At 49.0% G+C, this 21,557-nt stretch overlaps 1 protein-coding gene across 5 annotated transcripts in view; it reads right to left on the reverse strand.

The window, feature by feature from the left end:
- The window catches only part of LOC104359990 (solute carrier family 23 member 1), a 38,586-nt gene extending 18,957 nt beyond the window's left edge, over nucleotides 1-19,629 (reverse strand). For 2 of the 5 annotated variants that reach the window (XM_042792575.1, XM_042792578.1), the window contains exons 1-2: nucleotides 3,886-4,126; nucleotides 241-390 (exon numbers count right to left, since the gene is read on the reverse strand). In XM_042792575.1, coding sequence (XP_042648509.1) covers nucleotides 241-390; nucleotides 3,886-3,939 — 204 coding nt within the window. In that variant the 5' untranslated portion in view covers nucleotides 3,940-4,126. Of the gene's footprint in view, nucleotides 1-240; nucleotides 391-3,885; nucleotides 4,127-15,103; nucleotides 15,125-19,466 lie in introns of those variants that run through there. The other 3 variants (XM_042792576.1, XM_042792577.1, XM_042792579.1) reach the window with 3 other exon arrangements.
- Between the last annotated feature and the right edge of the window lie 1,928 nt (nucleotides 19,630-21,557).

The raw sequence follows: 21,557 nt of genomic DNA on the forward strand, positions 1-21,557 counted from the left end.
CAGGGACTCTGCTTTTCCATTTGCACTTCAAAGGCACAGTATAGCTGTGGGTGCAAGGATAACAGTCAGCGCTCAGAAGGTGGTGGGAAGGACTTGAGTACACCGAGATCCAGCCCCACGGCTCCAGTCATGCCCAGTGAAGATAAAGCACTCCCAGATTCAGGCTTCACCCCCATCAACCGGCTGACCATCCATTAAACTTCCACCCACCCACAGCTTCCACCTGCTCCCCCATCACACCTGAACGCCCAGCAAGATGCACAGGTACCAGGGGGGCACATCTGTGATGGTGTAGGCAAGCTTGCTGCCACCATGGCCTGTGCCCCCACCTCCCTCTGGGTCCCGGGCAGTGCAATCCGGAGAGGAGCAGTACTGGCTTCCATCTTCACCCTGGATAACAGGAATGACCCTTCGTTAGCTACAGTCCAGCCTGCAGGCCCCCAGCAGCTGCCTCTTTTGCAGCCACACTCCATGTCTTTCAGGAACACCTTGTATATAGCTTTCAACAATGCCAGGATAAAAAAGAAGAGCAAGGGGGCAAATTAAAACAGAGGCACAAACACCTATGAAAAATTTGTATATGCATGTGTGTGTCCAGAGCAGAAGAATCATTAGAGGGTGTCTCAACCTCAAAGGGACATCTGGACAAAATGCGTTAGTATCATTAATGTTAAGCTAAGGATGGAGAAACTCCAACCAGAAGCAAGAAACAGTGCAGTGGGTTAGGCAGTAAAAGCTACAGTCCCCTGGCCTCTGTTTCTCTTGGCTGCCCCACCCAAACAGCACTTTTGATAAAATATGCTAAAGCAACTAGTTACAGACTAGAAGCATGTTTTATATTTCATTTCCTTAAATCTTCTCTTTCCAGTCTCCTTACACTCACCCTTACAAATGTTCCGCCTTGATAAACATACCTGCCTTTTGTTTTACTAGAAAACTTCACCCCTATAGAGGAACCAGGTGAAACACAGGCATATCAGTGGATGGAGAGCTGGCATCCATTTCAAAGGAGCCAGCTCAAAGCAGGGCTACCAAGGTGCTGCCCCAGCTCAGCCGCCTGCCAGGGGAAATGGCACCCAGAGGGATGCCCCAGGGCAGGGGCAGAACCAGGGACCAGGAAACAGCCCAGGGACCTGGGGCCTCAGGGAGGTGGCAGGGGCTGAAATAGCTTCCCAGGAAGGCTCAGATCCCCTCCCAGGCAGCCATCAGCCCCAGGGCTCCCCAGTGAGCTGTACGCTTTGCAGAGCTTATTTATACAAAGATGACTTTTGTCAAGGAAAGAAAATACTGTTTTGCTTCTGTTGCCACAGCTTCTAAGCTAAGCAAACACCCCTGGCTTTCTGCTCCTCCTTCCAACCCACCTTGACCCCTGTGCACAAACGTGCACACAAACACACACATTGTCTGGGCACACAGACGCCCTGTGCACACACACACACACCCCCCCGCATACACACGGATGAGGTAAAGGGAGGCTACCTGGGAAGCCACAATGTTTGGAGCCAAATGCAAAAGCTAATTAAGATCCCAAACCATCTGTTTCATCGACCCCTCTCCAGCCAGCAAGCCCTTGGCACGCTGGCAGCAGAGGGCTTTTCTGAGCTGGGATGCCCTGCTCTACCAGACAGGGACAGAAACCTACTGTCAGGAGAAACTCAACCAATTTGTCAGGACCAAACTTTTTTTTTTTTTTTTTTTTTTTTAATCTTCCAAGTCCTGCTGGAACCTGAAGACACCAAAATGCCCAGCAAAAAGAGGTGGCTGCAGTAACACAGCGTACCTACCAATGGAGGCAAACAGCTAATGCTGCCGTCAGAGAAGAGGGATATAAAATTATTGTTATGTTCAGTTGTAAATTTTGCAGGTGTGACAGATTAATCCTAAAGGACTTCATAATACGTCTGAAACCCTCAGGTTTCCATTCTCATGGTTGAGTCTCCAAAGTGCCATTTTAGATCACGCTGTTGAAAATGTGCTATGTAATACCATTTAAACACAGTGTATTTATCCAGCCTAAGCAGGTTGGGAGCATCACAAATACTTCAAAACAGATAGGTGAAGACAGAGTTAATTCAAATTGAACGCAAGCATGAACTTCAAGAGGAAAAGGAGTTCCTGAATAACTCCCTGTGGAGACATTTTCATTTCACAACAAGAGAGCCTGAGCCATGGATTAACAAAAGTACAGCGAGGTACTTAAGACTGCCCATGCACGGAGTTATCTGGGGACAGCTACTCCTGAATAACACCACGGGTAGATGAATCCTAAGCTAGGCAGACAGCAGTAAGCTCCTTTCCTTGCATTGTAACTTTTCCCACGTCAACCAGGAGGCATATTCCAGCGAGGCAGAGCCTGTGCCAGTAACAGCCCCGCATGATCATCACATGAAGACCTGACCCTCCTCAAGAGCTGGAGGGGAGCGAGCAAGCAGGGCTCAGCAGGAGGATGGAGCGGAGATAACAGGACGAAACAGGACCAGAGGCAATGGGCTCAAACTGAAACACAAGAGGTCCTGTCTTAACATCAGGAAACACATTTTCACTGTGAGGGTGACCAAGTACTGCACAGGCTGTCCAGAGAGGTTGAGTCTCCATCCTTAGAGATATTAAAAAACTGCCTAGACACAGTCCTGAGTGGCTGGATCTAGTTGATACTGCCTGAGCAGGGGGGTTGGAGGAGCTGACCTGCAGAGGTCTCTTCCAACCTCAGCCCGTCTGTGATGCTGAGATGCTGGCAGGAGGATAAGGCAGGAGCAGTCTGGAGCTTGAAAGGGGAACCACTGCTGGTGGTTCTTGGCCCAGCTGCTCCCATGAACACAGGGGACCAGGACACCCTCACCCTCCATGTGCCTCAGGCTCCAGGGCCCTCAACAGCATCTTAAATAATTGCATCGGGAGGGCAGTCAGAAACTGAACTGTTTTGAACTACAGGTAAACTACCTCAAGCCTGATCTGTGTTATGGCAGAACAGGTAGAAATAGAGACCCCATTAACAATAGTGAAAGAAAACTTGCTCTGAGCACCCCCCTGAGGCTCTGCCCACAGCTGGCACAGCACCCCCACCTCCACGGCTCACAGCAAGCTCAGCAAGAGTTACCCACGAAATGGGAGACTTGTACACCGGGAGGTTAAATGCCTCCTCCAAGGTCCCCTGGGTGGGTGGTCTGTAACCAAGGTAGCAAGATGGTTGCAGGATCCTGCCCCTTCACACCTGATGTCAGAACATAAGCAGCTCTTTTAGTTTCTTACGGAGGTGACCCCTGCTGTGAGATAAGAAGGAGGCTGCCATGCCCCAGACCCTTGCCCTATGGCTGTTTATAGCCCGTAGCATTTCCAGTGCACTGCACTCTCCTGAACTGACACGTGATTTACAGCTTTTACTATCCTGCTGTAACTCTACAGGGAGCCTTCCCTTGCTGACTCCCAAATCCTTTTTTCACCCACTTCTTTGACAATTCACCCCACTACAAATAGATCCAGAAGACAAAGAAACACATTCTTCCTAGGCTAATTTTCTATTGTAATTTTACTAATTAATACATAAAATGCTCTACCCAGGGACACAGCCACAAGGAGCCACAAGCTCACTTGTTTTTCAGTACACATACATTTGTGCTGCCATTCATCTACGCTATCATTTTAGAAATAAAGGAGAGAAAAAAGTTAAAAGGGAGCCAGAGAGTAGAAGGTATGCTGAGTCTTCAGCAGCAGCAGGCTGTAGTGAGGAAATAATTCCTCGGATTTCTGCCGATAAAGAGACAGACATTTACCACACACCAGTATCCTTGAAGCCAGTCCAAACCCCCTGGCTTTCCCTTTCTCCTCCTTTTGCAGGGCTCGCACCTGTTTATGCAGGAATTACCCTTCAGAGACAAGCAGACTCACCACGAAGCTGGGGTTATCTAATCCGTTGAGCTCTTTGTCTGAGGAGGGGGTCATGCCTTCCACTTGCCTTCACCGACTGCCTTGAAAAAGAAAGACCAGTAAGAAGAAGAAAGCCTCCCAAATTGTCACTTCTCCCAATCAACAGAGCCCTAAAGAAACAGGGTGAGAAGATGCAGAAGCTGGACTCAGGAGTCAACCAGCACTCAGTCCTAGCTATTCATGTGAGCTGTATTGCAGAAGCATTTCCTTTCCCTTGGCTTATATAAGTGAGTCCTTTCCTCCAGCTGATTAGAGGACCAGCATTCAAACCAAACTGGAAAGCAGCCCTTCCCTGGGCTGAGTGAATCAGTAACTGATGGCAGAAAAAACTTTCCTCTGTAGGTAAGGATGCAAAGACGTATCAGAGAAGCAAGACATTTCACTGTTTTTCTAGCACAGCCTTGAAACTTGTTGCTTCATTATTGATTCAACAGCAACTTGCATTTTCCGTGTGGGTTGGGCCTGTTTGAAGACCTTTGTGCTGATCTTTAGAAAATTCAACTTCTAGATGGTTTCACTTATTCTGCATGTAAACTACTGTGTATTTTGGCTTAGGTACAAACATCATCATCCTGTATGATAATCCTATTACAACATGAAAAGTGTGAGGATTATACTGGCAACCTATTTAAGGCACCAACCAATAATCAAGGCATCCGAACATGACACCAGGGAGGTATAGAAGACATAAGATTGAAGGACTACTTCAGGTCACCTGATTATCTCCATTCAGCTAAGGTTCTTAGTTGAATGGTGATCATGGGATGGCCTGAAGCATAGTTACCCTTCTCTTAGCAAGTAGCAAACAGTGTTAATACTCTGTCAAGCCATTCTATCCACCCCAGCCCAGCCCTCCCCAGATTAAGTATCTATTTAATTTAATGGCTTTCTGAGGCAGTGAACTTCCCAGACCAGCTGCAGAGAGCTCCTGTGGAGTTGGCCATGCAATCGCCTACACTCAGTGATGGACCATTCGGAACACCTCCTGGTTTCCATGCAGGAAGCAACATAACTGAAATAAACTCTGGTCCCTATTTCTCTTGTAGAGCTTTGGTATTCTCGGACCTTCTCTTCAGACCAGGACTGCATTACAGGACAAGACGACCTTCACCCTAAACACCATCAGTAAAACTATGAGATGCTGGACAGCTAAATCTTGAGGCATCAAAATCATCAGATGTTCATAGCTTTGCCAGATCTCCTCTCTGAAGTCCCATTATATAGGAATCTCCCCTTATTTTTAACTGCAGGGCGTGCATTTCCAGCCCCACTGATCTTGGCACAAAGTCACTTTTTTTTCTGCAGGCTCTAGACGAAAACTCTTTTCCTGGTGAAACTACCCTGGACACTTTTGCCCTCAAATCTACTGATTCCCAGCACAGAGGGAGCAGGACAAATCCCTCCGTGTTGTACAGACCTACTCATCTCTTGTTATCCAGTGCACTGCATGCTTGTGGTTCATTGCACATTTATTGTTTTGTTATATATGTAATCAGAGTCCATAAGAAATACCAGGGAGGATGCAATATCAGTGAGGATGAACCACTGCAAGACCCTAAGAGAAGGAGATTTGGATTTTCCTATTCCTTTTTTTAAGGTACATTCCTGCTTGCATTTCTCAATGGATACAGTCCAGTTCTCTGAGCAACCATCTAAATCCGTCCATTCTGATATCCTCCATTAACCCTACTCCGTTGCATGAATTGGCCATTCTCTATGCCTCACAACCTCTCTCACTGTGAATTTTTTTTGTCAAGCCATAGCACAATATTCCTCTGGGGCTAGTCTGTCTTCCCAGTAGACTTTTACAAGACCTCTCATAAAACAAGTCTCCATTTCTTAATTTCAGCCCAGCAACGACTCCTCAGTCCTGCCATAACCTTGTTTTCAGATGAGACCTAATGTGTTGGCTTTGGCTGGGGTAGAGATAATTTTATTCATAGTTGCTAGTATGGGGCTATGTTTTGCATTTGTGCTGGAAACAGTATTGATAATTCGGGGATGTTTTAGTTTACTGCTGAGCAGTCCTTACAGAAAGTCAAGACCTTTTCTGCTCCTCATACCGCCCCACCAGCAAATAGGCTGGGGGTGCAGAAGAAGTTGGGAGGGGACACAGTCTTTATCTCAACCCATGAGTTTTCTCACTTTTAACCTTCTAATTCTCTCCCTCATGTTGCTGTGAGGCAGCAAGCAAGTGGCTGTGTGGAGCTTAGTTGCCAGCTGGGGTTAAAGCACAACAGTCCTTTTTGGCACCCAATGTGGGGCATGAAGGGTTCGAGATAACAATAGGCTTGATTGGAATACGATAGATCAAATTTACAACTGTTATTGCTGTTTAGCTATTAATCATCAGGGTCCTGTGCTTGCCGTGGGGCTTGCTTGCTTTACAATGTATTAGAGTCTAGTGGTTGTTAGTGGCTGCTTTCTGCTTATGCTACTTGCTGTAGTGCTGTACTGCTTATCATCTTACTCTGCTATGCCTGGGAACAATTTTTTAACAGCAATGGCCATGCACCTGGGCTGGCAGGTGGCCAGGACATTGCTGCTGTTTCGGTGCTACTGTCCTGGACAGGTTGGAACTCCAGTGTGAACTCAGGCTGAAGGGACTGTGACCTGCAGATGAGTCCACATGGGAGCAGGACACCCCAGATCATCTGTAGATGAATCCACACCAGAGCATGTACATCTCGAAGTGCCTGTGGCCATCGTTATGTCTGTGTTGCAGCAGGTATACCTCTGAAGGGATTGTGGCCCAAGGGTGAGTCCACACTGGAGAAGGTACACCGTGAAGCATCTGTGGCTGTGGATAAGTCCATGCTGCAGCAGGTACACCTTGAAGCATCCATGTCTGTGCATGAGGTCATGCTGGAGCACCTCAAAGCACATGGCCATGCATAAACCCACGACGGAGCAGGTACACCCCAGGAGGGACTGCAGCCATGGGTAAGGCCACGTTGGAGCAGGTCTACTTCTGAAGGGACTGTGGCTGTAGGTAAGGCCACACTGGAGCCAGTAAATCTCTGAAGGCATTGTGGCTCATGGAAAAGGACGCGCTGGAATAGGTGTACCTAAAAGCGACTGTGGCTGTGGATAAGTCCATGTCACAGCAGGTATATCCCTAAAGAGACTGTGGCTCATAGATAAGACTCCACTTGGAGCAGATACAACACTAAGGGACTGCAGTCTGTGGATAAATTCAAGCCAGAGCAGGGGCAGGGGGAGGAGTTCATTGCAATGGTGCAATTGCAACCTGATGGTCTGGTCCAAAGGGACCATGGGTGGAGATTGTAATGGAAATATCTTTGAATTGTTGTAACCCAGGATTTGAACTGCGTGTTATGGAAATTATTAGAGCAGGAACTCCTCATCTCTGGTGCCCAATAACTCCACACAACACACCACTTCTCCTGTCCTGAGTGACCACCATAACAGGTGAAACCCAAAGTCATGGACTAAATGAACTCAGTGGACAGTTTGTGGACATTTATGAACATTTTACAGACATTTTCACAGGGGGGGTCCATAGACTAAGGGAATGATATCTGTGTATTGTGTCAAAGGATGCAGGGGGTGGGGGTGTGGTTGTTAATGAGGATGTATTGGATAGCATGGGACCTGAGCATGACATAAATGGCATGGAATAAAGGGTGGAGAATGTGCTGGTTTTGGCTGGAGTAGAGTGAATTTTATTCATAGTACTTAGTATGGGGCTATGTTTTGGATTTATGACGAAAACAGTGTTGATAGTTCAGGCATGTTTTAGTTATTGCAGAGCAGTGCTCAAGAAGAATCAAGGCCTTTTCTGCTCCTCACATCACCCCACCAGCACGTGGGCTGGGGGTGCACAAAACGTTGGGAGAGGACACAGCCAGGACAGGTGACCCCAACGGACCAAAGGGATATGGTGTCATACTCAGCATATAAAGCTGAAAGAAGAAGAAGGAAGCAGGGGACATTTGGAGTGATGGCATTTGTCTTCCCAAGTAATCATTACATGTGATGAAGCCCAGCTGTCCTGGAGATGGCTGAACACCCACCTGCCGATGGTAAGTGATGAATTAATTCCTTGCTTTGCTTTGCTTGCATGCACAGCTGTTTCTTTACCTATTAAACTGTCTTTATCTCAACCCATGAGTTTTCTCACTTTTACCCTTCTGATTCTCTCCCCCACTCCACTGGAGGGGGAGTGAGCGAGTGGCTCCGTGGGGTTTAGTTGCAAGATGGGGTTAAACCACGACATCTAGGCATTCAGTAACCAGGGTTTCTATTTCTCTTTGGTTGTATAAACCTATGTAACACCACAAAGGCACGGGTGCATAATAAGGCCTATGTCATCTAGACTAGCATGTGAAACTGTCAACGCAGAGAATATTAAATGAATGGGATGAGAAGAACAATACAAAATAATAATAATAACAATAATAACAATAATAACATCAATAATATCAATAATAATAATAATAATAATAATGATAATAATAATAATAATAATAACCCCACCAGTAACAACAACAATCACTTCTCTCAAAAAAGCTGGGCATAAAACAATTTGCCATTCTGGGAAACTCTGCAGTGCAAAAAAATGCACTTTAAGAGTACCAAGAGATTGTGCGTTTTACATGAAAAACACAGGAAATAAGTCCAGTTTAGCCAAAAGCCTGGACATAAGAGTAGGCCTGTTAGGAATGAAGAGTTCAACAGTACCAGACTCTGGCCAATGAAAGGTTGATACTGTAATCTGTAATCTAGAAAGTTATGAAATAGCACAACATACATGTCAAAGTAGAAATTCATGGAGTCCATGTGAAACGCCCAGGCATGGAATATCCTGCCCTTGGAAATAAGCAAAGCAAGTAGGAAGCCTCTGTGTGCATGCAAATGTCCGTGTGGATCATATGTATATGTACATGTGTATATTTGTGTCTGTATAACAGGATTGGCAATAAAATACTAAATTGTGAGATTTTCAGAACAAGGAATTACTCAATTAGCAAAGATACCTGCTTAAGCGGTCATGTCATCAATTACTGTGCAATTAAGTGTAATTATTGTCGACAGCCTAATTGCTGTATAAATGGCTTTTAGGAATAAATGGGCAGGCATCTACCTGTTCCAGTTATTCCATGATGTGTTAGTAAAGAAAACAAAAAAAAAATATAATACAGATTCCCTTTAGACTCATGTGTCTGGCATATCTCCTGCTATCAGTCAGGCTACCTGGCCAGTTGCTGATGTCAGCAAAGGCTGTCTCAGTTTGTGTCCCTGGGGGCAGAAGCAGCCAACTGACTGTTCAAAGAAACTAATCAAGGAAAAGCTTGGGGACATGGGAGACCAACTTCAAGTCTTTGGGCTCAACCCCCAAAACTTCTGTACCCACAAGGAGAGCCTGCACCGTCTGTTTCCTGACTCTTCTGACAGGGTCATTTTCTCTCTTATGCAACATTCCTCCCTGAAATTCAAAGTCTTTCCCCAGGCATGTTTCATAATGGATCAATTTATAATGCCACCCTGAGACGCAAACCTGAACTGTCCCTGATTATGCCTCCATGACCAAGGAGCTTCCTGCACTCCTTAGGTGTCCCCACCTAATTGCGGTTGGGGTGACACCAGCATGGCAAATTCCAAGGCCCTACTGGTTGATATAGTTGTGGCAAGTGCCTGCCACATGCAACCCCCCAAAAATCTGGGTAGTGACAAATCTGAACTTGTTGGCAGATCCATCTACTGCCAGTGGCTATGGTCAGGTTTGGTGGCTGAGGGTCCTCCCACTGACTCTACCCATCTGCAATGCAGGCACTGATACGTGAGCTTCCTTTGCATTCAGTGGGCACCTCTAAAACTTTCAGTGCATCTTAAAATAGGAGTCCCATATGGGCTAGATAAAACAAGTCCTTATTCTTTCCCAAACTATGAAACAACCAAGAGTGATTGGCACAGATGAAGATGCCTAAAGCTGAGTGAGAGGAGTCTCTCCATGTGTGCACACATAACCCGGGGAGGTGCAGACTCAATGACTCACACCAAGTCCCTTGCTGAGAGGGCAGGTTCACCCACAGTGCTCTCACAAACCTGCGGCACTGAGCCCCAGCTACTCGAGCTGGGAAAAGGTGAGTTTAGAGGGAACACAGGGCTATGAAATAAAAGCAATGTGGTATAGAAGAGGTGTGGCATGGAGACTTTGCACCAAAAAAACCTGGAGTCATCCTTCTGGAGAATGGTTTGTTCTCCCACAGAGCTAGCCCTGGTTGGTTTGCATGAAGGATGAATGAGCAAGAGAATTAAGCAAGTGACTTGCAATGGGTAATTTAGTCACAGAATACTTCTATGTCCTTCTGTTTGCAGAATGTTCTGTAAGCAAAGAGGATCATCCATGGTCAATGACTTGAAATTAGTACTTGTATGTTCAGTAGTGGAAATTAGGTTTCTGCAAAAAAGTTCTGCAATGCTCACTAGTGGACCTGGGTGAGACCAGACGTGGCCTGCTGAAGTGTGCAAACACTATTTCCCGTGAGAAATAGGATCTCATCTCTTGACTGCAATCAGTGCGACACACTGCAATGTACTGGGGATATACAACCAAGTTTACCTGAAAGAATGTTTGGTTAAAAAACAACAAGGGAAATAATATGACCAAAGTAAATTCCCTTGAATAGTGAGGGTTCATTGCTTTCTGGTTTTGCACCAGGGATCTCTATGGCACAGCAAGAAATCGAGTGCAGTCCTAGACAGAAAATTACCTGTGCGCTTTGACTTTCCCCTCCCACATCTCTCAGTTGCCATTTCTCCTCCAAAGCGCCTGACATAGAAAAACAACTGAGGCACTGAGGCACACACCTACATTCCCATTGCCAGTTCCCCATGTAAACAAAAGCAAGTGTTCCAGGGAAACTTCACAGGCTTCAGTCAGACAGCAACACCCATCCAGCTGGGTTCAATGCATAAGCTTCCCCAGCTCTTTTATGTCAAGACCCCTGCAGTCATCCAGCTCTCCCAGCAAGTCTCCCCTCACCCAGTTCCTTCTTCTTCTTCTTTTTCTTCCCTCCTGTCACTGTTCATCCATCTAGTCACACCCCAGCCCTCCCCTGGGTACAGGACCTGGATCCCACTGCTGCCCAGGGAGCATGTGAGTCGCAGGGGATGAGCACTTCTCCGTGCAGGGATGCTCCTGCCCACCATGCCCAGACCTTGTGTGGGCCAAAACATGGGGCGCACTACAACTGAAACCCCATGAGGCAGAGCACCACGTAGACCTTTTCTGGTTACCCTTGTAGTTCATCTACCTGTGTTCCTCTGGGGACCCTCCTCCAGACATCCTTACATCATGAGCTGGAAGAAAAGCGCTTGTTCTTCTCCAGTGCTGGTGCTTTTTGGTGCCAAAGCAGCACAACAACAAACTGCAGAGCTGACAGGGGCTGTGCCAAACCAGAAGAATGATATGAGGGTGTGGGCCATGCCAGGATGGAAAAAACACCTACAGGAGATTAAAGGAGGGATTTCCTAACTGTCATGGTGCCGTCTTGATGCCAACACACCTTTGCTTGGCTGCCTGTGCCACGGGAAGGGGGATGCTGCTTTTTTTTGGACAGGGCCACCAGAACAAAGGGAGGCAGGGCACAAGGATTAGACAAGATAGAGGGTGGCCATGCACCATTCCCAGGGCTGTGGGCATCCTGGCCTGGTAAGGCCGTGGGACAGGAGACAGGAGAGCCCCAGCAGCTGATCTGAGCCAAGGTGCCAGCTTTGAATCTGTAGAGCAGGGACTGGAGGGGAAAACTGTCCAGGGCACGGTGAACACTCATGTAGGTGGAAGCATGTATGAGGGGAACTTTTGCCCGGGCGGTATTTGAAAAGTTCAAAGGTGCACAGGAAAATGTAGGGGAAATGCCATCATGGCTCAGCAAAGTTTTATCCCTAAGTGGATCACCATCAGCCAGGAGGGAGATTTGAACGCAGGTGCAAGAGACCTTTGAGCCAGCTTTGAAAACTGTCAACTGAGTTTTGCCTTGCAGGCTGCTGTGGTGGAGGAGCAGCCCTTGAAGGAGGTCACCCACAGGTGATCCACCAGGAAGGTGGAAGGCCCCATTCAAGATCCTGGAGCTGGGAGAGCCATGCCAGCTCCCCTGCTAGCTCCCCCTTCCTTCTTGCCTTCCCCACAAGGAAGGGGCTCGCTGAGCCGGGGCAGGGACATGCTTCTCTGAGCCCAGGTTCACCCCCTGCACGCACAGCCCGGTGCCCAGCTCCCCAGCTCTGTGCAGACAGCCGCCACCAGAAAGCAGGGAACGGCGAACAGCATTGAAATCCCACCCCAGGAGGATATTGATTTTGCGATAATAAGCCCCTTTATCTCCCTCGGCCCCAGGAATAGCTCTTAAGAGCATTAGCAAAGGAATAATCCATGTCATCTACTCAGCATTTTGAGCACAAGCTCAAGCGTGGTTATTGTGTCCCCGGGGTTTTGCTGAGCCTGTTCATTCCCCAGCACATGTGACGAGACTTACCACAGCCTGCCCTGTGCTGAAGGCCACGCTTGCGGCACGTGCTCGGTCCCCAGCTATTCAGCATCAGGACACATCCAACTGTGGGGAGGGGGACAGAGGGCACTGCCTTTGGCTCTTCCCACTGTCCTCCAGCCATCAGAGGTGCTGGGGCTAGCTCATAAGCCCCGGCAGGAGAAGGCTCACAGGCACCAGGCTCAGGCTCAGTGGAGGGGCCAGTTCAGGGTTGGCCCCATCCAACCAGACGGGTGCATCCCCAATGCCCAGGGGGTTGCCAGCACCCCAGCTCCCAGATGCTGGGAGATGACTGTGTTTGCACCCAGGGCATACCTGGAGGCTGGTTTCTCTGCTGTCAGTGTTACACTCTCCCACAGCCCAGGCTGCCTCAAGGCTTACCTTCTTCGCACAAACAAACAGCAAAATCCCTGTAGTCAGAAGGGGAAAGGAAAAAAAAACAAACCAAAACAAGAAACCAGCAATATTCACTCAGCAGGGAACGACCCCCCCCTCCAGGTCCCACTCTCCAAGGGGACCCAGGGAAAGCTTACTATTTAAGAAGGATTAACCAGGAAAGAGAAGAAATCAAAGTAGTTTCTGAGCAAGATCATTATGAGTCATGGGAGGCTGAAACAGGTTTTCCTGACAAAGCAAGTAAATACCCTGGAGAGAAGCCCAGAGAGGTACCAGCACAGCCAAAACCAAAAAGGAGTGTCTGAGAATCGGATGGGCAGACAGAGAGAGTAGGATTAAGGTGTTCCCAGGTCCAAAGGATGACAGAGGTGACAAGAAACCTCTCTGTAAGTGCAAGGAGAGGCCAGGGCACTGCTGACCTGCCCTGGGCATGAGCAAGAGAGGGCCCCAGTGATGAGGAGGGACCACAAACAAGGTCCAGCCACTGCCCGGCCCCACAGCTCCTCCTTGCTGCAGACCCCCTCGGCTGCATCCCCAGAATGGGATGGGACAGGGGTTTGATCCCATCTGACATTTTTATTTCCCCTCTATGTGCTGCAGTAAATCACCCTAAGACCATAAGACTGCCATTTGCTTTTACAAACAGGAGCTGCCCACACATCCAGGGCAACATTTTGGCCCCCAGGACCCACTCGGGTAGCAGTGCTCAGCCAAGCACACTGGCTGCAGCTACAGGCCACAGATACACAAGAGAGGTGAACAAAAACCAACCCACAGAGCCGGAGCATCTCCCTGCCAAGCTGCGAGCACTTACAAATGTCCTCACACCCAGCCGCCGAGGCTGCTGTATTTGTGCTACTACTACTAATGAACAACAGCCTGGGCTTTAACCCTTACACCTGCAGTAAGTCTCAGGTTGCCCCAGGACAGGCAAGGATGCAGGACAGGAGGGGCAAAGGAGACCCGCAGGGCAAAGGGAGCTCCAAGGGGTGCAAGGAGGGAAGAAGATAGCCACAGCAGGGGATGCTCCAAAAACCACCACAAAGCCCTGCTGATCACACAGCTGGTGTACTGGCCGCTGAGGAAAGCCTCGGCACAGAGGCATTGCCTGCTACAAAACATTTTGGTCTCAAGTGCTTGGGCAACGTGGGGCACCGCGCCTCTTCCTGGGTGCACACAAGGGACCAGGCAGGTAGGGGCAGGTAAGAGCAACTTACATCCCGAGAGACAAGAGCTGGACTCTACCACAGCCCCTCCAGCTATCAAACATCAGGGCCTGAAGTGAGAGGCAGAGATGACATGCAGAGGGAACCCCAAGGAAAAGGGAAAACAGAATTCTCTGCAGTTCCCACAGCAGCAGAGCTGGTGGCGTTGCTGCTATGAAACCCTTTTGATTCCTGTAGCTCATATCCCACTCCACTGCAGCTTACAGAAAACCAGCCCTAGGCTCTGGCAGGAGGGAAGAGACAACCACGAGAGGGTTTGCAGCTCAGGAGTCTCAGCAGTGAGCTCAAGCGTGGATTTTGGCAGGTAGAGGAGGAGGAGGAAGAGGGTGCCCCATGTGCAGTTCCAGCACCCGGAGAGATGGTGACAGCCAGTCACTGCAGGAGGGAGCTGTAAAAGATGGATCCCGAGCACTTGCTGCTTCTCACTCCCTTTCCCACGCCTGGTTTCTCTGCAGGGCTTCAGAGCCACTCAGGTGAGTGGCCAGAGCAGGGCTGGCAGTGCTAGGAGCCAGGACGTGGGGTTTGTGCCGATGCGGAGGAGAGGCAACCCCGGGGGAAGAGCGGCTGATAGCTTTGCTGCTCAGGGCTTCGTGCCCTAGGAGCCCAGCTGACTCCTGCTCAGAAGCAAAGGGAAATAGCAGGCACTGGGGACAGCTGGGCACTCAGTGATGCTGTGTTTCCCCTAAACCACGATGGGACAAAGGTTTGGGAAATGCGTCGCCCTTTGCCTGCTGCCCTGGAGCTGCCTGAGTTTTGCCTGGAGTGATGCTGCTGGGCCCGGGACCACCTCGCCCCAGGGAGGACAGGTCAGAAAGGGTCTGCCCAGAGACACTGCCAACGGGACCTACATGCACAGCAACGTCTCGGGTACCTGAGCGAGCGATTGCCCGCCTGTCCCTCTGTGGGGCTGCTCGGGACCCCACCGTGCAGGCACACAGGGTGAAGGGCGCGGGGATGTGTTGATGATGGCATGACAGTGCTTCTTCCTGTGGGCAAGGAGGCACGTCTGGGGCATGCAGGGGCTGCAGGGCTTTGTGTGGTCCTCACCTTCACAGCAGCTTCTGTGATCTGGGAGAGACGTGTTGCATCAGAAGCAAAGTCAATAGGCACAGGGAGAAAATTTAACGCTTGAGTATCTTCCTCTGCGAGTAAAGTCCTCCTCCATGTTAACCTCTATGCATAGCGTGATGGACCAGCTCTCTGCCCAGGGTACGGGCGCACTGAACAAAACCCTGTCCCCAGGAGCTGAGCTGGGACCCTCAGGAAGAAATGAGGATGGAGATTTTTTAAAAGCACAAATAATCTCCAAATTCTAAGGGTGATTACTTTTTTTTCTAATCCACTTCCTAGAGCAGAGCACACACTGTTCCCCAGCAAGTGGGACACGATGTCAGGGCTGCTGTGGGGTGACTGCCCACCCAGGGCAGGCAGCCTGCCCACCTCCATGAGTAGGCAGCAGCTCAGGGCAGCCCATGCCATACTATTGAACCCTTTACCTTCCCAAACCTTTGTAAACTATATGTTGTTTCCAAAATGCCTCTTGAGAACAGTCCCTGGACCAGCTTATCTCCAAGCCATGGTGAGGAATTGTTGGGAAAGGTGCTAGCCAGTGCCAAAAAATGCAACTGTACAACAGACCCAGGCCAGGCATCTGGGCAGCCTGCCTGGACATCTCAACTACTTGTTAACAGTATTGCTGGACCTGGAGAAAGCCTGGTTTTACTCAACCTGGTTTGTGTCTTGTCAGCCCCTCTGGAGGAAAAGCCTACATCATCTCAGCAAAAGCAGAGGCAAACCAAACCTCTCTCTCGCATTAGTTTTACAGCTGCACTCAGAATTTCCCTCAAAAATTCCCCCTAAGCTAGAAAAAGCACGTTTATGCCTGCAGGTTTTAAGCTTGGCTTAACTAGAGTTGGTCAGAGTATTTTCCTTTAATTCAGGATATCGGCACCTGTGATAGCTGTTACACAAGAATCTACTCATCCACGTTTTCTTGGCCTTGTGTTAGCATACCCAGGGTTTTTTTGCAAGCACACAGTCAGACTGGCATCCCTTTAGGAGCCTGTCTCACTGCTGGATCTCACCAGGTACTAGGAAGCTGGAACAAGGACACCACTAATGTTGCAAAGGGTGTAATGCAGAAAGGATGACCTAAGCAGGATATCTGAATAGCTCTGAATAGTTGTGGGTAACAAATTAGAAGACAAATTAAAGGCTAGGATGGAAAAAGTATCTCTCTATAGTATAGCAGTAGTATTTTTATTGCTTTGAGTTTTAGCCAACGCTATTCTCCCAGAATATTGGGGTATTAAAAAATGCCTGTTCTCATCCTTTCCCTCCTAAGGGTTGCTCTCTGCACACTGTTCCCATCCTGTACCTTTCCAGTCCCACTTCAGCTGTTCAGTAGCTGCTCACATTGCAGAGTTTGCAACTAGAAGGCTTATTTTCCAGATAAATCCACTAGACTTCCCTATGTCTCTCAGATTACGCAGAGACTTGCAGGACCCACAGGAGTGACACAGGGGCCAGGCAGCCTTTTCAAAAGCATCGCCGGTGGGGGCTTTGTCACCACTTGCACTCAATATCTCCCCTTCTCCCCCGGTGCTGTGCAGGGCTCTCCCCACACAGCACTATGATACTACTACATGGACAGAGGCTCAGGTGTCTCCCTGGGCTTGGTCCTCAGGTACTGGTGCCAGGAGGGGTATCAGCCGTTGAGCAGCGAGAAACTCCTCTGCCTCTGCCGGGAGAGCACTTGGTCCTGGAGCCACCCCTGAGCCCACTGCCAGGGCAAGGAGCCCACTGGCACGACCCAGCCCCTGTGCCCACTTACAGGGTCTCAACAGGGTGCAGGTGATCACCACCCGATTGCTAACTCAGGGTGGGAGGCACAGCCACCCACCCTTGCATGGGGGCTTCCTCGCTCTGGCCAAGCCAGCGAGGGCAGGAGGAGGAGGTGGGGTGCCCCAGCGACCCAAAAGGGGACAGCAGAGGTCCAGCCTGGCCCTGTCAGTGCTCACCAGCACGGGTGAGATGCCATGCTGCAGCGGGGTCCCTGCAGCAGCGTTTCATCAGCTGCATAAGGCGGGCAGTTGCCAAAGGGTGAGTTTACCAGACTTCGGCTCAGCAGACAACCAGGCCTTCTCTCACTCCAGCAACTGGCACAGAAATCACCAAGTTGGGACAAAACCTGGTACCGGCTGACGCCTGACTGTGGGTGCCAGGCACAGGGACTCCAGGGCAGAGCCAAAAGCTTTCAGCAGGAGGAAAGCTGAACTTTGTAATAAGCCAGCACGTGCTGTTTATGAAAGCACATGCGGGCATGTGCCGGTTGCAAACAGCCCTCAGATTTTTTGTGGTAGATCTCATCGAGAACAAACAGCTTAACGTCGAAGAAACAAAGTTTATTGCTTTAAAAGCTTTCTCTCATGCACTGTGTATTGTGTGCGTACATACAGTAATTTCAGGAAAATTGCCCTTAAGAAAGTTATATATTTTTGCAGCGGCAAGCAGAACCACAGAAGTTGTAAATGCTATATAGCTTACACATGAGCTATATTGCTCATGCTGGACACAGAATCAAAGACCTGGGGCCTTTTCAGAACAGTTTACTGGCAAGCCTGCAGTGCAATAGCTGGCTAAAAACAAAAGTTGGAAATGGAAAAGGTCTGCCACATGCACTTTTGTCGCTTCTCTTGCTCAAGATAAGCAAATCCATTTTAAAAATGTAGTATCTCATGAAGGTCAAATTAGAAACCGAAGTGCTTCAACCACAGGACATCCCTGCAGGTGCTTCAGCTCAGAAGCACACCAGACAGCTTGCCCTTTAAAAATAAAAACAAAAACAGAAATAAAGCAATTCACCTCAGTTCAGAGTTGTAAAACCTCATAATACAGAGTTAGTGAGTGCCTGTCTTTCATAAAAGTAAACGCAGCAAAATAAAAGCAATGAACTTTGCTGCAATAGGTTGCAGTTACTCGTGTATTAAAACATTCATAAAGCTCATTAGCAAGCCTTGTCTTCTCAGCCCGAAACAGAGGCTGCAGTTTGTGCACTGCTTAATGCAGAAACAAGTTGGGTGAACAAAAAAAAAACCCTCCAAACTTTAAATCACACCTTAGGTTCCCCAAAATAAAGAGGTTTTAAGAGAGTTTTAAGGAAAAAAATCCCCATGCACTTGTTCTCTTTGAAACAAAAAGCAAATCTATGTACTTTGGAAGTCTTAATTTGGCTATTTTACAAGTGTCATAAGGTTGGGAGTTTTGAATGTGTGTATTTTATTACTTTGAAAGCCTAAACATACCATTTTTGCAGATGTTAGCAAATTCTTTCATATTATTTTGCCCTTGGGAGGGGAGCCACTTCCTTAATTTACAACATAAACATTGTTTAGGTTCCCTTTATGGTTTGATCAGGACGTAATTCATCTGCTCTCTCTGGACATCGGTCTTACGGCAGGTAGGGATCACACACCCAGATGGACCATACACCCATTCAAGAAAATTCTGAAGGAAGTTGCTATTTTTTTATGATGAGGGTGGTGAAACAATGGAACAGGTTTGCCCAGTGAGGCGGCAGATGCCCCATCCTGAAAACATTCAAGGTCAGATTGGGCAGGGCTCTGAGCAACCTGATCTAGTTGAAGATGTTCCAGCTTGTCGCAGGGGGCTTGGAGTAGATAACCTTCGAAAGTCCCTTCCAACCCAAACTATTCTGATTCTATGATTATGTCCATCAAAGTTTCCCATTAATTTTTAATTTACTTTTTTAAAAATTTTTGCAAGCCCGTTTTTGTTTCAAATACTGACTCTTCCTTAAGTCTTTTTAGCTTAATTTTTCCTTTTTAACTGTTTTTTCACCTTTTCAACTCTTTCACCCTAACTTTTTTCCTTTTGAGCACTTTTTCCTTCTTAACTTTTTTTTCCCCCTTTTGAACACTTTTTTTTCCCTTTTAAGCATTTTTTCCTTCTTAACTTTTTTTTTCCCTTTTAAACTTTAGTTTCCTTTTTAACCCCCTTTCGCCCCACGTTTTACCTTTTACCCCCTCCCCCGCCCCCCCCCCCCCCGGAACAGTTAAGCAAAAACACACATTCCAGATTAAAAAACAAAACAAAACACAAAAAACCCCAAACAAGTTACCACCATTGCCTTCGTTTTATTCAGGGCTTAATTCCTGCTACCTTTGCGCTTTATACAAGACACATCGAACGTGTTACATTTTCTGCCCTTGCATGATTATTTTACTTTAATTATCTGAAGAAAACATTAACTTTTAATACGATTTTTTTTTTTCTCCATTCGCTCCCTCCTTTATTAAGCCGGCGTGGCCTTACCCACATCACTTTTTTTTTTTTTTTTTTTGAATGGTTATTAAGAAAATAGACACCCTGAAGCATAACTTTAGCTTACCCCACAGGACCGAAGCGGGGGGTGCTGCGCCCCCCCCCGCGGCCGCCCCGCCGCTCAGCGGAGCCGGGAGCTGGTGCTGGCCGGGTCCTTCGCCGTCTGCTGCGGGCGGGAGGAGGCGAGGGGGAACCGCGGGGGGCGAGTCCGGAGGTGGAGGAGGGGGTGAGGCGGGTTGGGGGGTAGGAGCAGCCGGAGCTGAAGGAGAGTCGCTGCTGCCACCTGTCGAGACACCCACTCGGGACACGGCACCTTGCGACCCACCTCTCCCCCTGCACGACCCTCCCCTATTCCTGCATCTGAAACCAGCTGCAGCTTGGCACCACGATGTACCAAAAAAAAAAAAAATTCAACTGCTGCTACAAAGGGAGGGACGAGGGAGACAGGGCTTTGCAAGGGGGCACAGCCGTGGGGATGCTGCTGGGGGTTGCAGTTACCCACAGCACGTGCAGAGCTGTTGGCTTGGTGATGTACAAAACCCTCTCCCAGAACAGACGATGAAGGGAACAGGCATCACCTGGAGGATGCTCAGTGGGAGTATCGCTTTTCTGAGGCTAAATTCAGCGCAAGGGCCTGTGCACGGCCCAGAGAGGGGGAATGGAGCAGCAGCCTCCTCGGGGAAGGATGGGGAGAGGTGGGGAGCAGGGCTGGGTGAGCAGCAGTGCCAGCAGCCAGAACCACGCTCAGGGAACAGCATCACCGCAGCAGCGTCACCACAGCAGCACTGCCCTGTTTTCCCGGGCTGCAGCCCAGCAGGACCTCTTTAATTTTGCCAACGATGGTATCCAGAACAAGGGATGGCAGCGACGGGGTCCATGCAGGAGCATGACTTGGGATGCAGCTTTAACTAAGATCCTGCTCCCTTATTATATGAAGCACACAAGGACAAGGAGTAAAAAACCAGCCTGCCCAAGAGAATATCTCAGTCTCTCACCAGGCTCCAACCGTACTTCTCCTTCCCTGGGCTGGCCGGTTCTTCACCAGCACCCCTTTTCTGTAGGCTTGAAACAGTTTTGGTGTTTTCCTCTGGGAGTGGAAGAATGGGGTCTAAACCACTGTGTGAGAGCTTTGGTTTAGGATACAAACATGCCAAACCTTACCAGGGGGGTAAATAGAAACAGCCAGCCCACAAAGTGCAAAGAAAGCATCTGCACGGGCATCTCTCTCCACCTTGCAGGCAGCAGCATAGGAGTAAAGTCAGAGGAGGATGGAAACATGACCCCTCCACCCTCGAGATGGGGAGGAATGCTTCTGGGAGACTGAAACAGTACCACCAGCGTGATTACCACCTCTCAGCCCTCTCCAGCTCCGTGTTCCCCGGGGCATTTGCAGGCTGCAATAACCTGGCTTTCCAAAGGCACCACTCGGCCCCAGCGCTGGCACTGACTCCCCTGCTCCTCACGCAGGGGCAAGAGGTGCGCCCAGATCACGTGGAAGCAGGAGCAGCCAGAGATAAAAGCCTGCATGGCTTGGGCATTCAATCCCTGCCTCACCTTCTTAGCACCCAACAGCAACAAAACCCTTGCACCCGCTCTTTTTCAAGGCGGAGGTGAGCCAAAGGAGCAGGGCTCCCCTTCACCCTGCCTGAGCATTCCCTGGGTGGTCTGCAGGCCCCTCTTATTACTCCCCTCTCCCTCTTGCCTTTACCAGGAGCCCCGAAAACCTGCCAAAGCTGCCCCTGCAGAGCTGGCACCTCGAAGCACGGGTCTTACCCCAGGGGATGTTACAGCCGGGCACATGGCCCGGCCCCGCGCTGCCCAGCCAGCCGCCCCCCAGCCTGACAGGCCCTGCCCTGCCCACCTCCCCAGGGACCTGCTCCCCCTCTACTACAGAGGCTGTGAGGAACATAAGCTCTTTGACAAGTTCAGGAGGCCTGTTTGAAAATTTGAACTGCCATTCAACTATTTTTGTTCTTCCCCCTTTTTTCTTTTAACACCATCAATTCCTTGAAGCTCTGCAAAGCTCAGGAAAAGAATTTCACAAGAGCCAATTACTGCACCCGGGTTTTCAAATGGAGAAAGTTTGACACTACAAGTTGAAAGGCTTTTTTGATATACTCCTTTTATTCCCACCCCCGTCCCCCCCTCCCCCATGTCC

Source organism: Tyto alba, unplaced genomic scaffold (genome assembly GCF_018691265.1).
Source record: "Tyto alba isolate M040663 unplaced genomic scaffold, T.alba_DEE_v4.0 Super-Scaffold_2, whole genome shotgun sequence".
Classification (NCBI taxonomy): domain Eukaryota; kingdom Metazoa; phylum Chordata; class Aves; order Strigiformes; family Tytonidae; genus Tyto; species Tyto alba.